Below are 23,741 nucleotides of genomic sequence, written 5' to 3'. Positions count from 1 at the left end.
GAATCGCGCCCGGAGTCTTAGTAGATTAGAATTGCTACCTAAATGTCTGTTATCCAGAAAGGTGCAGTACATTATTTCATATCTGTTTGGCATGAGGAGGCAGCCCAGTGCTTGTGGTGTGAGACTCAGTCTATGAGGCTCTGTCTAAGAGATCCCACCTTATTATCAGCCAGTGTCCTTGAGGATGGAGAAACAAGCTCACGGGATTTCAAAATTGGCCTCTAGAATGGAGACAGCTGAAGATGCTGTATTTGTACTGGTTCACAGCGTTGTTGCAAGACAAGTGTGTCTGTAGTTACTAAGGCAGTGTGTAAAAGAATGAAATGGAAATTCTGTTTGTTGGACCAATGAATATCCAGATAGGAAACTTCTAGGACCAAGCTAGAAGACTAAACATTATATGAATATATGAACTAAATGCACACTATCATAATACATAAAACCTCAGCAATATATATATATATATAGGCGATGCGTGGAGCAAGAAAAGCAAACTCGGTACCCCCAGCGTAAAAGACGTTAATATAACAACTATTCACGATGTCGGCGGATGCGGTTCGCATGAGGGAAGCGGCTGCAGAAGATTTATTTAACAACTTACCCACAGTTCCAGCTAAAGAAAAAGGCCCAGATGGGGCAGCTGACAGAAAGGAGGATGACATCAGAGCCTTGCTTAAACGACTGGAAAAATGTATGAGAAGTGAAGTCACCAAGTGGTGGGAGCACAAATCTTTAACCAAATACATAGAAGTTGGGAGAATTCCTAGGGGCCTTAGAATTTTACTTGCCCCCAGTATGAGGACCCGAATCCAAGTATGCTAAAGAAGTGGGGGGAGAGCAACTTGCATGCGTCCATGAATTTAGTGAAAATATTAGTTAAGTATGCTGAAATAGACCGACAGAAGTTGGTGACAGAAATTGATAATATAAATGAGCTGTTGAAAAAACTAGAGCCCAATGACTATATTGATAAAACAAGAAAGGAGATCCATGATCGTCTCAACAAACAGGAAGAGAAAATCAAAATGTGCAAGCAATTTATATTCTCAAGAGACAAAACGGATTATGAGGAAGGGAGTATCTTCACGTTTTCTCGCAAATATGAGCTAGCAAAAAAAGTAAAACAAAGCGGAAAACCTTTAAATGAAATAATGAGCAGCAGGCAGCAGCAAAGGAATACTGATAATGCTGAAAATGGTGGTGCCGCATCGGAATCGGATGGAAGGTCATTGACAAGTGAAACGTCATCCGATTATGAAAGTGTTAGCAGCAAAGAAGGAGGTGAAGAAACAAGAAGATTAGATCTAGCGGAAGAAATCAATTTTTTAGCCTCAGACCGCAGGCAGACATTGCGACCTCGGAATCAGAGGAAAGTAGGACATCAAGAAGGACAATCAAAAGAAGAGAGCGGCGCCAGAGGAGGATTTGTAAAACCAAAAGGAAATCAATGGCGCAAAAAATAACAGACAACACAATAATTAATCTCTCCCCTACAATTTTATCTGAAGCTGAAAAAAAACTGCTTGCATTGGGTTTGTTACTTTGCCCGGATACGGATTTCAACTATCAGCCTGATTCATCAAGGGGCCGTTTTGCGAGCCCCTAATAGCGAATCATAGCGATTCGCTATTGAGGACTCGCAAAACGGTATTCATGTAGGAATTGCTAAATAAATAGCGATTCCTACACATTCCTTATTTGCGAGTAGCAAATTGCTACTCGCAAATAAGGAATAACTCCCCATTCATTCCTATGGGCCAAAAGGCCCATAGGAATGAATGGGGAGTATCCCTTATTTGCGAGTAGCAATTTGCTACTCGCAAATAAGATAGCGATTTTAAGGGTGCCAGGGGTGTCCAAAGGACACCCTGTAGCACCCCTTAAATGCACATTTGAACAGGTGTTGCGCACACACATGTCCAAAGGACATGTGTGTGTGTAACATGCAAAAGAAAAAAATGCACTAAAGTGCTTTTTACACTATTTTCGCAATTTACCACCAAGTCAGACTTGGTGGTAAATTGAGACCAAATATTGCGATTTCGCTATTTCTAATTGGTTGATGAATTGCATTTAAGGAATCTCTATTAGAGATTCCTTAAATCCAATTCCTCGCAAATATGCGAATTCTTAAATAGCGATTTTTGCATTTGGGATGATGAATCCCAAATGCAAAAATTGCACTCGCAAAAGGCAAGATTCTGAGAATCTTGCCCTTTGCGAGTGCAATTTAGCTTGATGAATCAGGCTGTATGTCACTACTGGAATAGATATCTTTTGTTTCATACGCAAATTGAAACTTAAGAAGTTTTTTACCATCAAAGCGGGAACAAAGGAGAAAACGCTTTCAGCTACAGATGCAAGTGATACAGGTAGTGGTTTTCAATCTTCCGATATTCAAACTTTACGCACGGAATATGAATTAGGGAGAACTGAAACTATGAGCGGTCAAGACCACCTTGAGTATCAAGAAACACAAGATTTTCTCTTGGACGCAAACATTAAACAAAAAGGAGCAGGTTTAAGCCTGTTTAAAGCGAAATCAACGTTTGTTCCCAATATGCCCAAAGATGCCATTGACATCTTTCACGAAGTAATCACAGAAAAAAATAAGAAATTGTATTATCAGGTCAAGCATAAAAAACGAACAAGAACTGATCAGGAGAAACAATATAACAGCTTGATAAAGAAGTTGAGCAAGAATCAAGAAATTGTGATCTCCAAATCTGACAAAGGTGGCAATATTGTCATCTGGCCAAGACAGGACTACATCATTAAAGCATTCAGGCACCTTCATGATTTAACGTGCTATGAGAAGGTGGATTATCGTCGCTACACCCAGGCTAAAGACATTTTGAATAATTTATTGTCCAAGTGGAAAAGAGAGGGGATGATATCCAATGAAGAATTCAAATTTTTACAAGTTGAATTTCCAATAGTACCCAGGATATATTATATCCCCAAGGTCCATAAAAACTGTACCCCAATACCAGGCAGGCCTATAATATCGGCCATTGGAAGTATGGGCGAACACATCACCAAATATGTGGACTACTTTTTGCAGGGAGTTGTAAAAACTTTACCCACATATGTAAAGGACACTGGTGATTTTCTAACCAAAGTTAACAATATTGTTTGGGGGGAAGACCTTATGTTTATCACCTTGGACATAGAATCGCTGTATACCAGCATAGAACATCAAGCTGGTATCAATGCAGTTGAATTCTTTTTAAACACCAGACAGGCGGAATGCTATGGACACAATAAGGTGCTGATTCAAGCCATTACATGGTGCTTAAACCACAATTATTTTGTCTTTAAGGAGCAGATGTATCTCCAAAAAAGAGGTGTAGCGATGGGGGCTTGCTTCTCCCCCAGCTATGCGTGTTTACACGTAGGCTGGTGGGAGGAGCAGGTGCATGCGCAGATGTACAATAGCGATGTACTTTACTGGCTAAGGTACATAGATGACATTTTTATAGCGTGGAGGGGTGAAGCAAAGAGTGCAGTAGAGTTTATCTCTGCAATTAACAACAACTCGGTCATTTTGAAATTTACTTCTCAGATGGACAAAAGCTGTATTGAATTTTTGGATGTGAAGGTGTTTATAAAGGGAGGAACAATTGCTACAAGCCTTTATAGAAAAGCCACTGCAGGTAATTCTATCCTGCACACCAGCAGTGCACATCCTAAGCACCTTATAAGCAATATCCCCTTTTGTGAATTACTCAGGTTCAAAAGAATTTGTAGTGATCAAAGTGAGTTTGACATCTGTGCGCATGAAGCACTTGACAGATTTCGGGAAAGAGGATACGATGAGAAATGTCTTCAAACAGCTTTAAGCAAGGTTAACATCAGATCCAGGGAAACTCTCTTGCCTAGTGTAGAGACAATCAAAAATGTAGATACTACGGCAGAAGATACGCCTAGATTAATAACAACATAGAGTAGGCAAGAAAGGAAAATTAGGTCAATCATTAAGCAAAATTGGCCGATAGTCTTGACTGATGGGGTACTTGCCCCAAGACTCCCCCAAACGCCTATGATAACATTCAGAAAGGGCCCATCTATGAGATCACAAGTGGTAAAAAATAGTCCCGAAAACGCTACCAGTAACATGTGGTTGACTAGCAGAAAGGGGTTTTATAAATGCAGCTCTTGCAGAGCGTGCAAGTTCGGTATTAATACCACCCATTACAAGACGCCCTGCAGTCCAACTGATGTAGCCATAAATGGGAATTTCAATTGCAGGACAGACTTTGCGGTCTATGTTCTGACGTGCACCTGCGGCCTTAAGATATGTGGGCAGCACAAAGCTGCAGGTGCACGTCAGAATTCTCCAACATTTATGTGCAATTGTTATTAATGACCCTCAATATCCTGTCGCAAGGCACTTCAAAGTGAACACAACAATGAGTTGAGGTGTCTCCGGTATTTTGTTATAAAGGCAGTTCCCTAGCAGAAAAAAGGAAGCGACAGGGAAAAGAAACTCCGCCAGTTGGAATCTAGAACCATATGTGAACTAGACAGTAAAAGTCCGAATGGATTAAATAACACAGAGGACTTACGTTACTGCTTGTAAATAGATTAAGTGGCCATTTTTTACCTTAGGAAAGGATGCCGTGAATCGGCCTAGGAGGTTTTTTGAATCAACTGTGATTACTGTAAATATTGATTCGTTTGGTTATGAAACTTTTATATATATTTTCCCTAACCATTTTTTTTTACTTCTATTTTTCAGGTTTTTTCTATGTCACTAAGGGGTAGAGTTTGCATGCTTTCCGGTAAATTTTTCTTGGTTTTTAGTGTAACACATAATTAATTTTTAATATTATTGGTGTTTCTTTTAACAAAAAGGAGAAAATGTGAAAAAATAAGTAATAAACAATGTTTGGTATGAGCACTTTTTTTGAGAATTGGATTTCCAGCTGGAAATAAGTTCCTTTCTCCAATTGTTTCTACACGCACTGCCTCTTTTCAGATGCAATGTTTGCACATTTCTGTTGATTAACCAAGTCGTTGATATAAAATATCATGATGACGTTTTTTGCACTACTTTTGCATCGCGTTTAAAAGGGTAGCTAGGTATAATACAACCCAAAATAAACATCTGGGATATTATAGTGCATTTTATTAACTTGCTATAACTGTGTAGACTAGACACCCAAAATGAATATTTTAATATAAGTCCACTTAAGTAAGTCCAATATTGGGACATATATATATATATATTTATAAATGAGAATTAAATAAGCCACCCTAATACAAAACAGCGAAGAATTGTCCCTAACGATAGCGAGTAGCTATTATACACTTAATATGGCGGCCAGACATGCGCATTGGAGCATGTACGACGTGACGCCACACGTCATACGGAAGACGGGCCATCGATTAAAAGAAGGACCCAGAATAGAGGCATCCATTTACAACGAACACGCCAAACACGCCGAAATATGCGGAAGAACGCCAGCCGCGAACTAGGTAAGCCGGGCCGATGTAATCGAGACCGCACAGGTTTGGGGTAGACATTAAACCGCTCTTAGCTAAGGGAAATATGCGATGTAACGAGCCTTTTGACAAGAAATTACAGAGTAAACAGAATACTTTGAATCTTATAGTAGAGGCATAAAGGGGCTAATCAAAAGAGTAAAGGCAGGAATAACGGGAAGTACTGAATTTCGGGAAATAGAGTAGGCATAGATACCCCAACCGAATAGGATATGAAATGATAAAAAACTGCACATAAGCTAGACAATTTATCACTGTTTAACTTTGACAGATTCCATCGCGAATCGTATGGGGGCAATCCCTACAGAAGATCCATATACCCGTGCAATAGAAGCTGGGGGATTTTTAATGAACCGAGGATAATAAAGAATCTTAGGAAGCGTGTCATGATAATACGAGTATCAAGGTAAGCCCTATTCGTAAAGAATTAATTGAGTGCTCCAACACAATTAATGAAATAGCTGCTCGTAGTGGACAGTCACAGATCGCCCTATGTATCACTTTGTAGGTAGCGACTTATCAGCGCATGGTTTTAATAAGATCGTCATATAGAAGGAAACACGAGGGATCAGCAGCCTGTATACAGAAGGTGAGGTGGCCATATTAAAAGGAGTGGACAATGAGATGTATCAGGAAGAGCCACCGACATTAATAAGTCTTCCTAATTTCAAATGTTGTTTCAGTTCCAACCAGTGGGAACAACTCTTAAGAACAGAGAGAAACAAAAACAGCAAGAACCAAATAATTAGAGAATACTACTTGTGATGGTGAGTGGTTGAAATACTCAAAGGGACCTTGTATGTATGAGTATGCCCTAGACTAAAGATAATACCCCGAGTGTTAACTGATTGGGGAAGGGAGGATCACCTAGGTGAAATGTGGGTATAATTGTGGAACTTCCGAAGGGGAAGGTAGTGCTTAATTAAAACTTCTTAAAATTAAAACTTTTGAGATCAAAGATGTTCAAGACAAGTTGGTAACAATGGGTAAAACTAAGAAAATGATGGCACATAAACAAATGAGAGGGAACAGGCTATCATAGATTTAAACAATATAACATCATGTACTATGTATATTATATAGAGACATGTCTGATATCTGGTTTTTTATCTAGATTAACGATTTTAAATTTGTGGAAAATTAGACCCTGTACTTATTAAAGCTAGTCCTGAAGAAGGTGGTTGAGAAAGAAACAGTATTACCACCGAAACGCATCGACGCATACATTAAAGAATCCACCGCTGAAGGGTTGTTTTCAGGACAATAAATTAAGAATAACTATCTGCCGAAACCACCTGTTAATATACATATCAGCTTGGGATCAAACAATTTAGCCACATTTTTAGGTCACTATTGGGTTGTTGTTGGCTGTAGGGTCTTGCTATTTGATTTAATGAATTATTCGTAAAAAAGCTTCTTTCATGATCTTGTTTTTATAAAAGTTGTGTTTAGAATATGAAACAACCATTTTAATGAACTAATGTTTGTTCGGTATAAACTGTTTTAAAATTTATTCTTTTTAACATTCTGTACTGTGATAACCATATTTTTGCTACAAAAAAAACCTTTTTAATGAAAAATAAAAAAGAAGTATATAACAGCACTACTTTTCCGGTTTGGATATAGACTATTGATAGTAAGGGCAAAATCATTGGATTGGATGGATGATTGAGTGTGTGAAACAGAATTAGGTTTAGAATGAATATTAACTTTGTAGGTCTAATTCTGAAGTCCAGGGGAACCTTTTGCTTTCCCACTACTGTTAATATCAACAAAACAATTTTAGGTTGTGCCTAATAGTTAAAAATTGCACAGGAGGTTTAGAATAGTAAGGACTAAGTTTTGTATTTTTTGCACATTCCAACAGTTTACAAATATGCGTTATTCTGTACATACAAATAGACTAGTTGAAGGATGTGCGATTACGACTGTTAAAATGGTTATAAATATGCGTTATTTTGCACATGTAAAAATGGATTGGACTTTGGATTTGAAACAGGATTTATCCTGATAACACTGTGTGAAAATTACCAATTAAGGGGTCCATTAGGATGGCGGACGGATCGCCACCGCCATGCAGGCGGTGGCGATCCGTCCGCCATCCTTGGCCGTCTGCAACTTTCTTCCCCCGCCATATTACAATGGCAGATGGGACCGTGGCGGAGGGGAAGACCGTCCGCCGCTTTTCCACCATGGTCGCCTTGTGACCGCGGCGAAAAGGCCTGATATGGTGGTGGTGTCTATCAGACACCGCCAGCCATATAAGGATGGCCTGAGAGGCCATCCTGCTTTGGGGGCCCGTTGTGGGCTCACAGGGTGAAGGGGGTTTGGGGGTGCACATGGGGGGTACCTATGGTACCCCCTGCGTTTCACAGCACAACATGACAGGCACCGCGCAGTGCCTGTCATGTTGTGCTGTGAAACGCACAACAAGCATTTTTCACGTTGTGGTGGCCGGTGCTTTAAGCACCCTCCGCCGCAATGTTAAAAATGCGGGATGCACCCGCCACTGTGGCGGGTGCATCCTAATTGGGGGCACGGTTCCTCCGCCCTTGTGGCGGACGGTACCTGCCTTCGACAGGGTGGCGGACGGACTTTGTCCGTCCGCCATCCTAATGGACCCCAAAGTTTTCATGAATATGATCAATTAAGTTTTCATCGATTGATAATGAGAGATTTTAGCAATATTTATGAATTAGAATGTTGTTTTAGCCTTATTTATAGTAATATTTATTGACTTAAATATTTATATATTTATATATTTATAATTGAGCATGTGCAATATTAATCTTAGTCTATCCTTGCGAATCTTCATACATTTATATATTGACCTATATGCATTTAAGCGGCAATTTAAGTGCAAGTGTGAATATGATCAACAAATAATGAAAGAACAGACTATAATGACGTGTATCCAAAAAGCTCTGGTAAAGTGTTTTTTCTCTGTTTGTGCATCACATGGTATTGGTAAAAAAAGTATTTAAAAGCCATGGCGAAATGTGTTCCGATGTATGTGATCAAGGGCTAGAGCAGCCCGAAACACGTCATATCGTGAATAAAAAGGAATAAGATCTTGCCTCAGTCTGTGGTTCGTGTCCTCTCGTTTGCCAGCTCTGGAGATTGGAGGGGATTTGCGTGTATATATTATATATATATATATATATATATATATATATATATATATATATATATATATATATATATATATATATATATATATATATATATATATATATATATATATATATATTCTTAAACTGCTATTATCATAATGCAGCTAAAGCAATCAGCATTAGCCATAAATATTCCGGGCCTTTGGCCTGAGGCACATGGTATGCAGGTACTTGGTGGGCACAAGTATAAATAATGGAAGTTTTCAGTGTGCTGTGCTTCAAGGTGCAGTGGCGAACATTCCATTGGTGGCTAATGAATACCACTTATTTGCAGGAGACCCAGCTCTCATAATATAGAGAGAAATGCATGCAATGCTATAGACATCAGGAAGCATTGTGCTCATTAAAACTGAGGATCAGTACATTAAAATGTAAATATGCGGTTGTAGGGAAGCCCATCACCTCAGAAAGCATCCCCAGTCTCAGAGGAGAAAAAAAAGAAAAGGTACCATTTTAAGATTAACAGGACATATGCTATGAAGGCCACTCTGCCTCATTGTGTGGTGTGATTTGCTCTCCAATGGCCTGATTTGTAGTTTGGCAGAGAGAGTACTTTGACACAAAGGCGGCTGAGTACCCTGCCCACCAAACTCCAAGTCTTTCTGGACAAATCTGAATCAGGCAGAGAGTCAGATTTATGCAGACAGAGTGCAACCTTCCTCGGATGACCGAGGGAGCAGGAACCGTTGGAAGTAAGACATCCGACTAACTGCCCTATTTAGAGGAGGGGGGATTGGATGCTTTTATTTTTACTGTATCACCATTAGGAATAGCCTCGCGCTGAGGGACAGTAAAAACAAAACGATGACCCCTCAGCCCCATGGAGTTGGGTTCATTAGCTTTTACTTTTCAAAAAACAAACTGCAGTTTCAGGGGTTTGTTTTCGGGAAACTAAAAACTTTTACAAGTTTAAAAGTTTGGCATAAGCATTTATGACCAATGATGCACGTACATCCAATGTTTCAATGGTTTGTATGAACCGCTGTGACAGTGGTTCATAAAAACCCATAGCGTCTGGGAGCAATACACAAAGACCATCTGCCAGCTACACCAAGTCATGTACCCAGGATACAGGCAACAAATAGTGAGGACAAGAAAATGCCAACTTTCTAAAATTGGCATTTTCAGAATTGTGACTTAAAATGCAGCTTTACCATTAAAGAGGGTTCTAAATTACAATTCTTTAGACACCCAACAAACTTGAAATTCTTACCTACTCCCAATTGAAAGTTAGCATTTATTAAATGTAATAAGGTAACCCAAGGATATGCTATGGGAGAGGTAGGCCTTGCACTAGTGAAAAACAAATTGAAGAGTTTTTCTCTGTACTGCATGTAAGATATGTAAAACTTAAAAGTACATGCCCAGCTACTTAAATACACCGCACGCTGCTTAGGGCCTACCCAAGGATGACTTATATGTATTAAACAAGCATTTACAATGCAATCGGTCTCGCTTTCGGGACCTGACAAGTGCTTAGCAAGAGCTATTGGCTCTGCTAATGCACAGGTGGGGTTAGAGAAAGGTAATGTTACAACAACAAAAAAAGGCATGCACTACTAGACTGGCACTGCATTCTATTTTTTGTTAGAGTCAGTTATTCTAACTCATTAGTCAAAATTATGAACATGTCTCACATACGCAATCTGAAACCTTAACAACTATGGGTAAGCTGACGTTCAGGTGTACTGGAGGAATAAAATCCGCCCTGCAACTACTATAATAAGTATATTAGGTATTGAGTATAGAGAACTGTGTAGCACTAAACATGCTACAGTGAAGAGTTGAACCTACTGCAGTGGAAACAGAGATAATGGAACACTACCATAACGCACAACAGGCACCAGTTCATTGGAGTGAGGTGCATCAAGGGCATTGCACAGTGTAGAGACATTAGGGACGGAGCACAGTGAATGCACACAACACATTGCAATGAAGAGCATCAGGACAGAGCACACTGCAGCCACGTGCATCTGCAAGGAAGCATAATAGTCAGACAAAGCAAGCACACTGCAGTGTAATACATCAGGCCGTGTTTTTACCAAACTTGCCGAGCACTGCATGTTTCATACACTTCAGTGCCTTCACCACTTATTCCAAATGCATCCATCACGGCGTGCGCTGCGAGCCCCTCACGGTGTCTCAGGCTTCATGCCAGGGCTGCTTTCCTAATGTATAAAACTGTGACAATTTAGTCCAGAGAAGACTAAAATAAATGTTTTTTATTTGAAAAAAAAAGCTTTCCAGTGCGACTTGCAGCGGCTTTGCAAGCCTCTGAAAACACCAGTTTCAAATTAAAATAACACCTTTTTAATTCGGCTATTAAGTACATGGAGGCATTCTGGTATATTCAGGTTCAACTCCTCAGGGGGCATGCGCGGGCTATTCTCTGCTTCAACCTGGAAGTCGGAGTTCAGCAGGGGCGCTTCTCACCACTACCAACTTGTTAATAGCGCATTATATTGTGAAACGTGAATTAGCACTAGCTAAATGTAGGCTCCTCTCCAGAACAGACCTCACCATACCCTAGGGCCTAGGGTATGGTGAGGTCTGTTCTGGAGAGGAGCCTACATTTAGCTAGTGCTAATTCACGTTTCACAATATAATGCCTGACGGCTTCTCCCGTCCCTCCCTACCACAAACTGCCTTCTTACCTGACTTCACCAGGCCCTCAATGCTCCATCCAGTCCAAGAGAGATGTGATCACAGCGAAATCCTCGTGGGAGAAGAGGCGTGGCTGTTCGCCTAAACATAGAGCAGCGAGACGAATGTAGAGGGTGGACTATGCAATTATGTATATTAATTTATGTATGCAGTTTTTAAATACAGCTGACATCCAACATCCTGCGACTCCCTGGACTTCACAGACACGGGTGGGCATGTCTCCGTCCCTGCCTTTGCAGCCCCCCGGTACAGTTCTTCCTTCGCTTCTTCATATGACGTAGAAGGGCCTGCTTATTTCCTGGCCTAGGGGTAATGGTGGGTGTGAGCTGCAGGGTGTTCATGTTGCACGCATTCCCAGCTGCAAATCCCGCAGGAAGTTTGTTGAAGTTCTGGACTCCAGGGGTGGGGGAGTAGGGACGTGCCTGGTCCTGGGAAGTGTATGGCAGCTGAAGAGGCACAATTATGCACTCAAATATTTTTAGATCCCATTCAAGGGGAATCGTTTTAAAAATAAGCGCCACGTCTTAAGTCTAGCTTTTGGGTGGGTTAGTTGGGGGAATCACCGGCATGGCTCTTTCTGAAAAGCCATTGACAAACCCTGACACAGCAGCTGACAAGCCTTGTGTGTCTGCCTGCCAAGTGCCCTGCTTGGAAATTAGGATGCACCTTGCAGCTTCAGGAAGTTAAAAGACAACCAAGGTCTGTCTTTATCATTGTAAGCCTCTGGCATCTCAATGCCCATGCAGGCGAAGGGAGGAGGGGCCATCACACGCTGGACAGTGTGATGGCCAAACAAAACCTTCTGTGAGTGAAATTGCCGGAAAGAGAGCTAAGCACATGAAGGAGGGATATTTTCAGAAATGCACCAATAACAAGCCAGCATTTCTACATGCCACATGAAACAACCAATGGCGATTGGTGGGTGGGCCAGAGTACATAGAAGAGGATACAACAGGTCGATCGAGGCTCGACCTAAAAAGGAAGGTTTAGGCCTGGCAAAGGTTAATTTTGCCAGGTCAGAATGGCAGTTTTAAACTCAATTATTCAATCAATCAATCAGGATTTGTACAGAGCGGCTAATCACCAATGAGGGTATCCAGCCACTGAGAGTGCTGCAGTAGGGTGGGAGTGGCTCGGTCGAACAGCCACGTCTTGAGTCCTTTTCTGAATTCCAGCAGAAAGGATGAGGTCCGTCGGTGAAGTGAGAGGTCATTACAGGACTTTGCAGGGAGGTAGGAGAGGTAGAGTCCTCCATTGTTACTTCGGAAAATGTAGGAGTGGGCGAGGCAGTGGGAGGCAGAGTGTTGGTCTCTGGAGGGAGGGTGAAAGTTCAGTTGGTGGTTTATTTAAGCAGGTCCCTGGTTGTGGAGGGCTTTGAAGGTGTGGATCAACATCTTGAACTGGCATTTCTTCTGGATGGGGGGCCAATGGGGTTTCTTGAAATGGTAAGTGATGTAGGTCTGTTTAGGGAGGTCCAGGATGAGTCTGGCTGCTGAGTTATGAATTGTTTGCAGTCTCTTGAGGAGGTGTGAGATGATTCCTACATGGCGGGCATTGCCGTAGTCCAGTCATTTGGGGAGAAGGGCTTGTGTGACGGTCCATCTGGTGTCGATGGGGAGCCACTTGAAGATCTTGCGTAGCATGCAAAGGGTGAGGAAGCAGGCAGATGAAACTGTGTTTATCTGCACACACAGGCTGCAATGAAGGCCTGGGGCATGTTTAAAAGGCTACTTAGTGCTGCAGGCCCACTAGTAGCATTCAATTTACATGCCCTGGGTACATGTGTTTTCACTTTACTAAATTTACAAGGCATTTAGAAGTCAATTAAATGTGCCAATGGGGTGCAAGCCAATGTTACCATGTTTCATGGAGTGAGGACCCTCACTTTGGCACTAGTTAGCAGTGGTAAAGTGTGCAGAGTCCTAAGGCTAACAAAAACGAGACCAGCAAAAATGGAAGAGTGAGGCAAAAAGTTTGGGGGAAGACCACCCTAAGTCTGACTGGTCTAACACCACCCCTAAACCCTAAAATTACCCTTACCACCCCTAAACTATAATATTATTCTTAACACCCTTTATCAATATCCACCCATAAACTCCAGAAATTACTCCTACCACCCTTTATCACTACCCACCCCATAACACCATTATTACCCCAAACCCTAAAATTACCCTTACTGCCCCTTACCACTGCCCATCCCTATACTCTTAAATTACCCTTACCATCATTTGCCATTAGTTGCCCCTAAAATTAGTCTTACCGCCTTTTAGAAATACCCACCTTTAAACCCTAAAATTGCCCTCACCTCCCTTTACTACTACTCACCCGAAACCCTAAATTTAGCTTAAAGGCATCTGCGTGGTAAAGGCATGTGTGGTAATGTGTCTATCATCCTGCGAAGTCACTTTCAAGCATCTTGTAGATTTTTCTTGCAGCAGTTTTTCTGGCTGCTGTTAGGAATAGGAGGTAGAGATTTCCCTGACACTTTGGCCCATTAATGAATGTCACAGTTGGCTCCCGCTCCATTTACAGATTCATTTATATGTTCCTTCCCTTGTTCCCTAGGTGGTTGTGGAAGGAAATATAGGACTTTATTTGGGAGAACTCATGTGCCCTGTATGGTTGTGGGAAGGCTTCTTTGGTGCCAGTATTCTAAGCTGTTGGGGTAAATTTCTCATTCCCGTATTAGGAAAGTCAATGAGACTCTTCTCTGGTCCTAGAACTAGCGACCTTTCCTAGATGCTCTGAGTGGCTGTGAGAGGACTTCTCTAGCTCTAGTCCCCCTTCGAGCCATCATTCCCATGTACTTTGACTGGCTGGGCGAAGGCGTCTCCTGCCCCATATGATTGATCCTCCTCTGTGCTCCCATGACAGCGTCTTCACCCATGTGCTTTGTGTTTCTGTCAACTGATTTTTGTCATCTCGTTAGATAGACCCTTCCACAGTTCTTCTAGTAATATTACTTCTCTCATCCGCTGGCTTTGTGCAACTGAGACAGGAATATTCTGTACCCCTTATGAGACAGCTTAGGAGGTTTGCTGTGGACTTCCTGTCTGAGGAAAGCTTTTTTTTGGCACACGGACTGAGGCAGTAGTAATCATGGAAGCCTTCAGTAAACACTCAAGATTTCCACATAGTGAGCTATTATGCTGCTCAGAGGATGGACAAGAACGTGGCATACAGTTCTCCGTGCCCCACCTCACCCTGAGTCATGTAGGAGGTGCACACACTTCCATCTCTCACACCTTTAAACACTTCGGTGATCCTGCAGAAACATGCACAGCAGAGAACAGAATTCTCTAGAGCAGTGTTCTTCAATCTGTGGGGGGCGCGCCACCATCCCAGGGGGGGCGGGGACTCCTCCCGAAAGTCTCACCTTTGCTGTTTTGTTTTTCCTCCGTCTCGCCTTGCAAGTTAGCACCCATTTCAAATGGGGATTTTAGATTGGCTGCGGCTCCCGCTTTCATTAATCAGCACGCAGGAAGGTCACCAGTGATGTTTCACCAATGAGGGGGGCAGCAGCTGAGATTCAAGGAAGTGCCACGACATTTCCAGGCATAAAGCTCCTGCATTTATTTCACTTTTGCTGCCTTTTCTCCCTGGCTTACTATGTACGCTTTCCCACGTTTTCCTGTCGCCTCGCTGTGAAGGACTGCTGAAATCTGCAGAGGGCTTTCACGAAGGAGGGGGGGGGGGATGTTGGGCTGATATTCGGCCATAACGGAGGTTTTGATTACATTGGCCGCCTAAAAGCATCCTCGCGCACAGCGCTTTATCTGCGCATTGCTGCACTGTCTGTAAGCAATCTAGCCTCAAAATGTAAGTGCCTCAAGACGTGGTTCCGCAGGGCAGGTGGAGGTGGAGGGGGTAGGAGGGGGGCACTTATTTTGTGGGTGTTCCTGGGCCATCCTGCAACGTGGTGATCATTCACCCACGAACCCTTCTGTGCTGTAATGTTTCAGTGCTGGCCTGCACTTTTTCAGTCGTATATAAATCACCTCGATAGCTACCATTTATGCGCCCAGTTCACTATGTTCGTGCTACCTTAACACTTCCCCCGCTGCTGCAGATGATTCCCCCTTACGCTCACCACAGCATTGAATTACCACGTTGTGGTGTTGTGGATCATGTTCCCATCAAGGGCAGAGTCTGAACATTCGTCCTGCTGATTGGCTGCACTGGTTTATACTGGACCCAGGAAGATGTTCAGTCAGGCAGGAGACGGCCAACATGACAGAGAAATTCGACAATCATGAGGAGCTGTAGCGGAATTCTATGGAGAAGTGTTTGAGGCTTGGTTTAAAATGTGAGCATGTTATTGCTTGTAGTAAGATTTTGTAAGTGTGTAAATATCTTAACTGATATATTTCCTGAAATGCTTACCATGAGTTTGGATTATCTTGTCGATAAAGTGCTCAACCATATTCTCTCTCAACCCACTTTCTTTAAATTAGTATTCTGTGCCTGCATATGGGCCTAATTAGCTCCAATTGCATTTGATGTTTGACTCACAGCGCTCCACAGTTTTCATTTACAGTGGTTCAGATCGTCTCGCAGCTCGCACAAGTCTCTTGCCTACTCATTATCAGCTTCTGAGGTGGAGACCACATGAATGTTACAGAATGGAAGCTTTCTAGCCAGAACGTGGTTCCCGCAATGGTACCCCATACATTGCTTATTTCTAAACTTACATATGTCATCATCCCCAAGTGCAGCCTTCTGGCATGTTATAGCAGCCTATTGTAGCGCTTACAAGGCTCCTAGTCTTATTCCAGGTAAAAAATAAGAAGGCTGAAGAACTTTTGAGATCAGTCTCATGTCCAGAGTGAGTTCAGTGCTTGTGTGCTTCTCACAATTTGGTTTCTCTTTTCCAATTAAGTAGGAGGGACTGGACTACACATATCTTTGCAAACAATCACTATTTTTTTTACCTGAGTGTTCAACATGTCACTGATTGTTTTATTTTTTTTTATTTGAAAAATGTCCAATTCTACATTCTTGGACTCATAATTTCGATTTTAGCATGGCAAGTATGGGATAGAACTTAAAGCTATATCCCCTAACTCCAATGCTTGCTGAAAAATCCGAGCTGTTTGAGAGTTTCGTTTTAATAGTAAATTAATATCAGGCTCACAGTGGAAATGCTAACTGGAGACAGAATAACCATGAGAATTAGTGAAAAGTGGGAATCCTCATTCGTGCAGAGTAGCCTTCATATTCAGTGTAATACAGCTGTAATATTTAGTGAAGGGTGACAGTAATAATTCTAAAGGAAAATCAGAGCAAATTGGACTTCATGATCAGAGCCCTGTGGCTATTGAAATCATAAACATATATGGTGGGAAAGCGCACATATCTGTGAAACTCATTAAGTGCAGGCTGTTCAAGAATCAAATACAAATTTGAAGTGTTTTTATTGTTTGATTCAGTAAGATTTTAGGACCACATCTAAGTCTCAATGAAACATGTATTAAGTGCTTTACCTATTCATGAAGTATTGAGTCTGTCGCACACTTTAGGTCAGTGACTTCTTAAGAGTTTCTCCTTGCCCAACTGAGTGTTATTTCTGATATTTATGTTTCCCTCTTCTTCTTTGCTTGATTTTGCTTGCGAGAAAGTGTCATAGTCGTTGAAATGTTACTCATAAGACACTAACATTATGAAAATGTTACACATTGCAATCTGAAACCTTGGCAGCTCTGCACTTCTCAGGAGACCGGTTGACTTTAAGAGTCCTACAAATAGAAATACCAAAAGATTTGAGGGCAATGGTATGACATGTACAATGCGGAATGAGGTGTTAGGGTACACTTAAGTCAGAGTTCTTCAATCAAGGGGGGCGCGCCACCATCCCAGGGGGATGTCTTCATAGATACCTTTAGGACAGCAGCCCCTGGTTCTGCACAGAGAAGCTATATTACAATATTTCAAACCTGTTTGTAAGCCTCTGTCATTAACCACACCCACTCACAAACCTACAGTTCACTAAACTCCTATTGCGTTGAACATTATTTGCTCGATATGGCCGGGGATATGCAGGTGGCGGTTAATTATGTGGTGTACCAGAGTCCAGAAATTTCTGTCAGGTGGTGGGGGGGCCCCACGTTTTAAAAAATTCAGTTGGGGGGGCTCAACCTACAAAAGTTTGAAGACCTCTGCTCTAGAGGCACCCGTTTGGCTGCACACACAGCCACAAAATTGTGCTCTTTTCACATCTGGGACTAACTGCTTTGTTTCAAGGGATAATGGTGTCCAGACCCTCACATCTACCTAGACACACAACTAGAGTGACTTACAAAACTGACAGCATCCAGCACGAACAGGTCCACCTGCCAAAGCCAGGAGAAATCTTGCCCTGATCCAAGGCCATTTTCGCCATGAGAGTGGCGGTAACCGTTTCGAGTTACCTCACAGGTTGCATGGATCTAAATACCCTGGCACCTTGAGTAAGGACCCTAAAGAAAAAAATCCTCCAACAGTGCTACAAAATACCCCTCACATTTCTAATAATAGAATCAGACGACTCCCTGCAGAGTTTGGTTGTGTGGTATTTAATGCTCATTATCAAAAAGCATAACACGTACATTTGGTGGCGCATTGCAATACCCTGGCTTTAGCTGGGATTTGCACTGGTTTATCAATCGAACAGGCAATTACAAAACCTGCAACTATTTATAGTTAGAAGTTTCCAAACAAGGCCTTGCTTGTTTAATCATTTGAGGAATTGCATCTCAAAAGTGCTGACCAGGCAATTCGTTTTTAATCGTATCCCAATTTACCACTTTTTCTGTTCATTTTGAAAGTACTAAGTAAGGCGGTGTGAAAGGCGACCCGTGAAAAAACGTAATACTCAAAATCAAAACATTAGATCAAAATGGTTACTTGCCTGCCACTGAAAACTCCATGATGAACACTGAAAGACATAAATAGAGGAATTTGTTTAGATATCAACGCATGTGTCTATAAATGGAATGTGGTGTTGAGTCAAATTTTCAAGATAATGCTTTTTGCGATAACATCAAAACACTTTAGCAAACCTTGATTGAGCAAAAATGTTGCGCCAACCAAAACAGAGAAAAGAGATGCCACCTATAGAGAACAATGAGATGTATAAAAAGTATATGTGAACTTCTTCTTCTCTACATGAGCAGCAGTGGAAGTTATAATATGAAGACACAAACAGCTGCAATTTGTAACAAATGAAGTCAGGAGAAAGCTGGGTAGGAAAGAATTTGCAGAGAAAGTGTCACAATATTTGGGTCGCCAGAGGTCATCACAGACTCAAAGACTGGCTGGCCTCTTGCAATCCCGTCCCATGTACAAGAACTTGCAGTACTGAATCTTCTGTTCTTTAGCTCCTTTCAATGCACCTGTGCAGTAGTAACCGGTGCCTCACAGCTTGCATTATGTGTATTCCTGCAAAATGCTTGGGGACCTTTGTACATCACACCACAGCATCTCAGGCACCCTAAATTAGTGCTAAGTTGGCAAATGAAAAAGGTGGGTTCTATTGTATAGCCAATTTCTCGCATATCACAGTTGCCATAGATTGCATACATTTCCCATGTGCCCTACCCGCTGATATGGCACACAATTATCGAAACAGAAAACATATAAACTCCATCAATTTGCAGGCGTAATGTGGTACATTTTACTGCTTCATAAATATGATTCTTAGATTTTCAGCCAAAGTACAATGCTTTGTAACTAATGTTTAAGTATAACGCCCACTTACTGTCAGATATATATGAAACACATAAGCACATGAAAACATTGAAACATATGTAATATGTTCTTAAATCCCTGAGAAAATGGGTCCAGGGCTATGTATTCAGACAATGGCAGGTTCTTTTGACGGAAATAGCTGAAACATGGTGTGATGGGTCAAACAACACACATTTGTTGATCACCTGCTGACCCAAGGTGGGGGACATGTTGCTCTTCCAATGCTTAATATGACTTGACCGTCACATTTTTGCTTCCACCCCTGTCAATTCCTGGATGTATGATAGAAATGCAACCAATCGTAGAAGGAGGCCCTATCTTTGGTGAGATTGGGTTTTCCATAGAGTTGCCTGGTTTAGGGCTTGACTGACTTTGCGATGATTTACCTGACCAAGGTATGATTACTACTCTCCCTATTTCCTTCATTCCCTTTGCCAGTGAGTATACCTCAGACAAAGCCTATTTGGGCCTATGAATTTGCCAGAGTCAAGGCATGATTGACTCCCTCGTCCAACATTTGGCATACTTTTGGCATTGCATGACTTCCTGTTTTGGGTTCAAACACCTGGAAGTGGTAACAAAGCTATAGTCACCCAAGTACCCCCCTCAGTTTAGTCAAATTAAGAAAAAAGAAAATTAAATCTGACTTACTAGTTGAAAACCCTGTGCTGCTACTAGCAACTCTTACCTCTTTCCTAGAAAAGGGAGAAATTAACATCTACTTCCTATTCTACTCACTAAGCTGTAGTGTAGTTCCTATTTTCCCAATAGGCTCTGCGCATTGGAATAATATCTTCAATAGTATAGACGTTGGACTGTGGTTAACTAGGTCTTCTACTGACGATATTAGTCTTAAAGTTATGTGTGTGCCAGCTAGCTCAGAGTTCACTAGAAACTTTCTCGAATAGGCAAGGAGGAGTTTAACCTCCCTGGATAGACAAGAAGGGATTTAGTTTCTGACAACCATAGAACATGACAACTTTGCTCTCCCCTAATCAAGAGTATATCTCTAGAGTCGTGTGAAAACAAAAGACAACTTATTTTACTCAGTCAGTACGTGCATTCTTAGTTTCACCAGATTGTAGAGAAAAGGAAGAGACGAGCATGTTCAATAAAAAGGTGTTATTTATTGATCAGTCTCCTTTCTCATACAAGAGAAATGAATCGCTATTATTGCAATACTTATAGTTAAGTAAAGTGCATACAGTAAAGACAGAATTATAAAATAATACTGTAAAAGCATTGATATGGTTTCTTAGCCATATGATACTTAAAATGGATAAAAGTTATATATATATATACATTGACTAATCGTACTCAACTGGTGCTTCTAACTACGCCTACCCCAGTGTACCTGACCTAAGCCTAATACGTGGGCGGGAGTAGATAAGTAGCAGTTTAAGTTAAGTTTGTTTTTCCAAGGATCTGATTCAAGAATTCTCTGTAAGGGGTTATTCAGTTCAGTACCTGGGATTTAGAAGGCTGGAGGGCTGGTATCTCTATCTCAGGACTTGATATCCCAGCTGCCTGCGAGGGCAGCTGGAAACGCCGGGGGCTGGATTTCTCGGCAAGAGAAAAGGCAGCGTCTCTCTCTCAGCGCGTCAAAAAGGGAGGGGCAGCTTCCGTGGGCTTCTTCTGCATCAGCTGGGCTCCTCGGCAAGTCGCGCTGCTCCAATCTCGTCACCACCGTGTGTTTGCTTAGGGCAATGTCGGTATTATTTATACCTGAAAGGTGCCGAGATTGACGTAAGGATGGACATAAATACGTCAATAAGGATGTCATAAGAACTGGTCGTTCTTACATTCTTTACTGGAGTTCTTGGCTAAATCAAAACAATAGCTGCGGGGGATTTCCCAGGTTGCTGGAGGTTTGATTTGTTTTGAGAACTCGGTATGCTTTCTATGGGGGCTGGAGGAATAGTGCTTGCCTAATGTGGTAGCATGCGCTATGACCTAATCAGAAAACGGGTTTCTGTGCCGTTGTATGGCTACTAGTGATCTATTAACCGGACAAGGGTCAGAAATAGGAATATTGATACAGTTCCCATAGGAAACATATCACACCCACTCCACTGAATCTATGTCCATATTTACTAACCTAAGCATAGTAAACATAACTAACATTTGTATGTGTATTTAAACCGCCCCAAAATACATTAATTTGCATAAAAAAATGGATTAGCGTAATACATGAAAAATGAAAATAGTTACTGTATGCATTCAAGCAGTGTAATCATTCAAAAGAGGATGCACATTTTTATATCAGCATGAATGATTTGCGAAAATAACACATGAAATGGCTCTTAATACAGAAGAAAAAGTGCGAGACCATTTCATCACATTGAAATACAATCGTATGTGTGAATAACCTAGAGGTCGAGATAATGTCTTCTAGAGGTACCTAAAAATAGAAGTTTCTGTTCTCTAAGAATAGTTTACTTTAAGCAGAAGATAAGTGCCTGAAAGGTAAATATTTTGGATGTTGGAGAAAAAGTTCCTGTTTGCAGGAGCAGACTCGAAAAAATTCTTAGTGGCTTGTTTTGTTTTCAAAATTGAAGGCCAAATTCAGAGTTCAGTGCACGTTTGCTCAAAGTCATTCTTTCTGTTCTGGTGAAAACATCATATCATTGAGATGTTCGAAAAAACAGTCAACAGCTTCTGGTGAGAGTTCGACAAGGTTGGAAAATGACGCTACCATGCAGTCATGAGCATTATTGCTTTCAGTGATGGTTTGATCAGCATAGCTGACAGATGGTCGTACCTCATCGATGCTGCTTTCATCTAGTACTTCACTACCCTTCAATCGCAGTGGTGAAGTCTCCACGAATGCCGTCATCAGGATTGGTAGCCGCTGGGGACAGCACAATGCATGAGCCTTAACTGGACTCAACAAAGTCTCTGCATCCAATGGCACTTCTGATTGTAGTGTGAGACAGGTGTCCAACACGCATTCCTCGCCGCACAGCAAGCACCTTAATACAGGCATAACACAAGTCTGCCACACGGGTCTGAATGAAAGAAACCAGGTCATATTTAAATCTCGTAGCCGTGCTAATCCAAGGACTTTAGTTATGCGGTCCCAGTAGCGGATAGCTAGGATTGTTTCTTCCATTGTTGCTGGAGTCATGTCTGTGACACGGTTTGCCATAGCGAAGCAAAAGTAGCAAAAATAGGACGCCTGCTACTAGTCCCAACAGGAGAGGTAGTCCGCCAAAGATGGAATGGACGAAGTTTGGAAAAATACTCAGGATCGCTTTGAATGGGGTTAAAGCGCCTGAAAAAACTGTCTTAAATACACTCGCGATACCACTTGTATCAGAAATATTTAGGATTTCGTTTAGTATTTCTGCGAAGTGTAGGGGGCTATTTGTTGATAACAGTGAATGAATCTCTGCCGTTGTCCTTGCAACTTGGAGATCATACGTTTCTTTTGATGACGTCAACTGGGTTGGCGTCTGTAGGAGCACAGTCTTCATTCTGCTTAAAGTATCAATTCGAATAGAAGAGATATTTAAATTGGGCCATAACCTTGCCTCCCTGTCTGGAGCATCATTCGGGAACAATACTCTTTCACAGCACATGACCCTGGTAGTCACGCTTACGAGATAAGGTTTTCCGGGCAGCAGGCTGCAACATCTGCGATCTACAATTATAATGTAACTCCTGTTTGAAAGTCTTCTAAAGAATGGTTCTATTCGTGTTGCAGGTGTGCCGAGCTGGTGACAGGAAAGGTTATTTGAAGCCCCTTCACAGGCCCCATGCAAACTAATACCCTGACACAGAAGTATACCGCTTAGTGATGTTGCACAATTATTGCCACTAAGAAATACACTCTGTCCTTTGTTACTGACACATGTGTGTGTATAGGGCAAGTTCCATGTTGACTTAATGTATCCTTTACCCAACCTTTCATACTGGCCTGCCTGTATATATTTTTGGCAGTATTGAAACTGGAAAGTTGTTATTGGAATATTTATTATCCCATGTATTATCCATTCAATGACAGGTCGTTCTGACATTGTCAATGGTAATCTCTCAAGTTTTTCAATGCTCAGAATTGTATAGTCAGCACCCTTCTGTGCCAAACTGATTTGTTTATCAGTAAGGTTAAAGATATTAAATAGTGACGTTGTGTTGATTAAACGCCAAGGCACATAGCCTGAATGCAGATTTTGTAACGTCCAGCCAAGCTGTACAATAGAACGTAATTGAGACTGACCGTGTTGTAACATCAGTAAGTCTTGCTCTATTATATCGATTGCTGAAGACACAATACTGTCCAGTGAATATATTCTGGAAGACAGAGTCATTAACCCATTGTCTACAACAGAAAGTGATTTTTCCAAATTAACACTGTCAATTTCCCGTATTTTTTCCGCTGTCTCAATTTGAGTTTCTTTCCAAGCTTCGTTATAAGCTGCATATATAGAGGCCGCTATGAAACGTTTTTGACGCTGTTTGCGTGGTCCCATAATGAAATCACGCAAGTCAGCACCTTCTTTAAGTAAAGTTAAGTGTTGCTTAATTTCTGACAGTGTGGATGTATGTAGCCATTGAAGGCAGAGCTTTCCCACACTGTAAGTAGTTACAATCCCTGGATGTTGTCTCTGGGAGTATCTAGGGTCTGGCCTGGTCAATGTGAACCCCTGTATTTTGTTCAGGAATCTGTCT

The 23,741-nt window shown here is 41.6% G+C and overlaps 1 protein-coding gene across 2 annotated transcripts in view; it reads right to left on the bottom strand.

The window, feature by feature from the left end:
• The window catches only part of LOC144770383 (uncharacterized), a 720,823-nt gene that overhangs the window by 355,581 nt on the left and 341,501 nt on the right, over positions 1–23,741 (bottom strand). For both annotated transcript variants that reach the window (XM_078654860.1, XM_078654861.1), the window contains exon 3: positions 18,232–18,258. In XM_078654860.1, coding sequence (XP_078510986.1) covers positions 18,232–18,258 — 27 coding nt within the window. The remainder of the gene's footprint in view (positions 1–18,231; positions 18,259–23,741) is intronic.

This window comes from Lissotriton helveticus, chromosome 7, assembly GCF_964261635.1.
Source record: "Lissotriton helveticus chromosome 7, aLisHel1.1, whole genome shotgun sequence".
NCBI lineage: Eukaryota > Metazoa > Chordata > Amphibia > Caudata > Salamandridae > Lissotriton > Lissotriton helveticus.
This window is presented reverse-complemented; position numbering and strand designations above follow the sequence as displayed.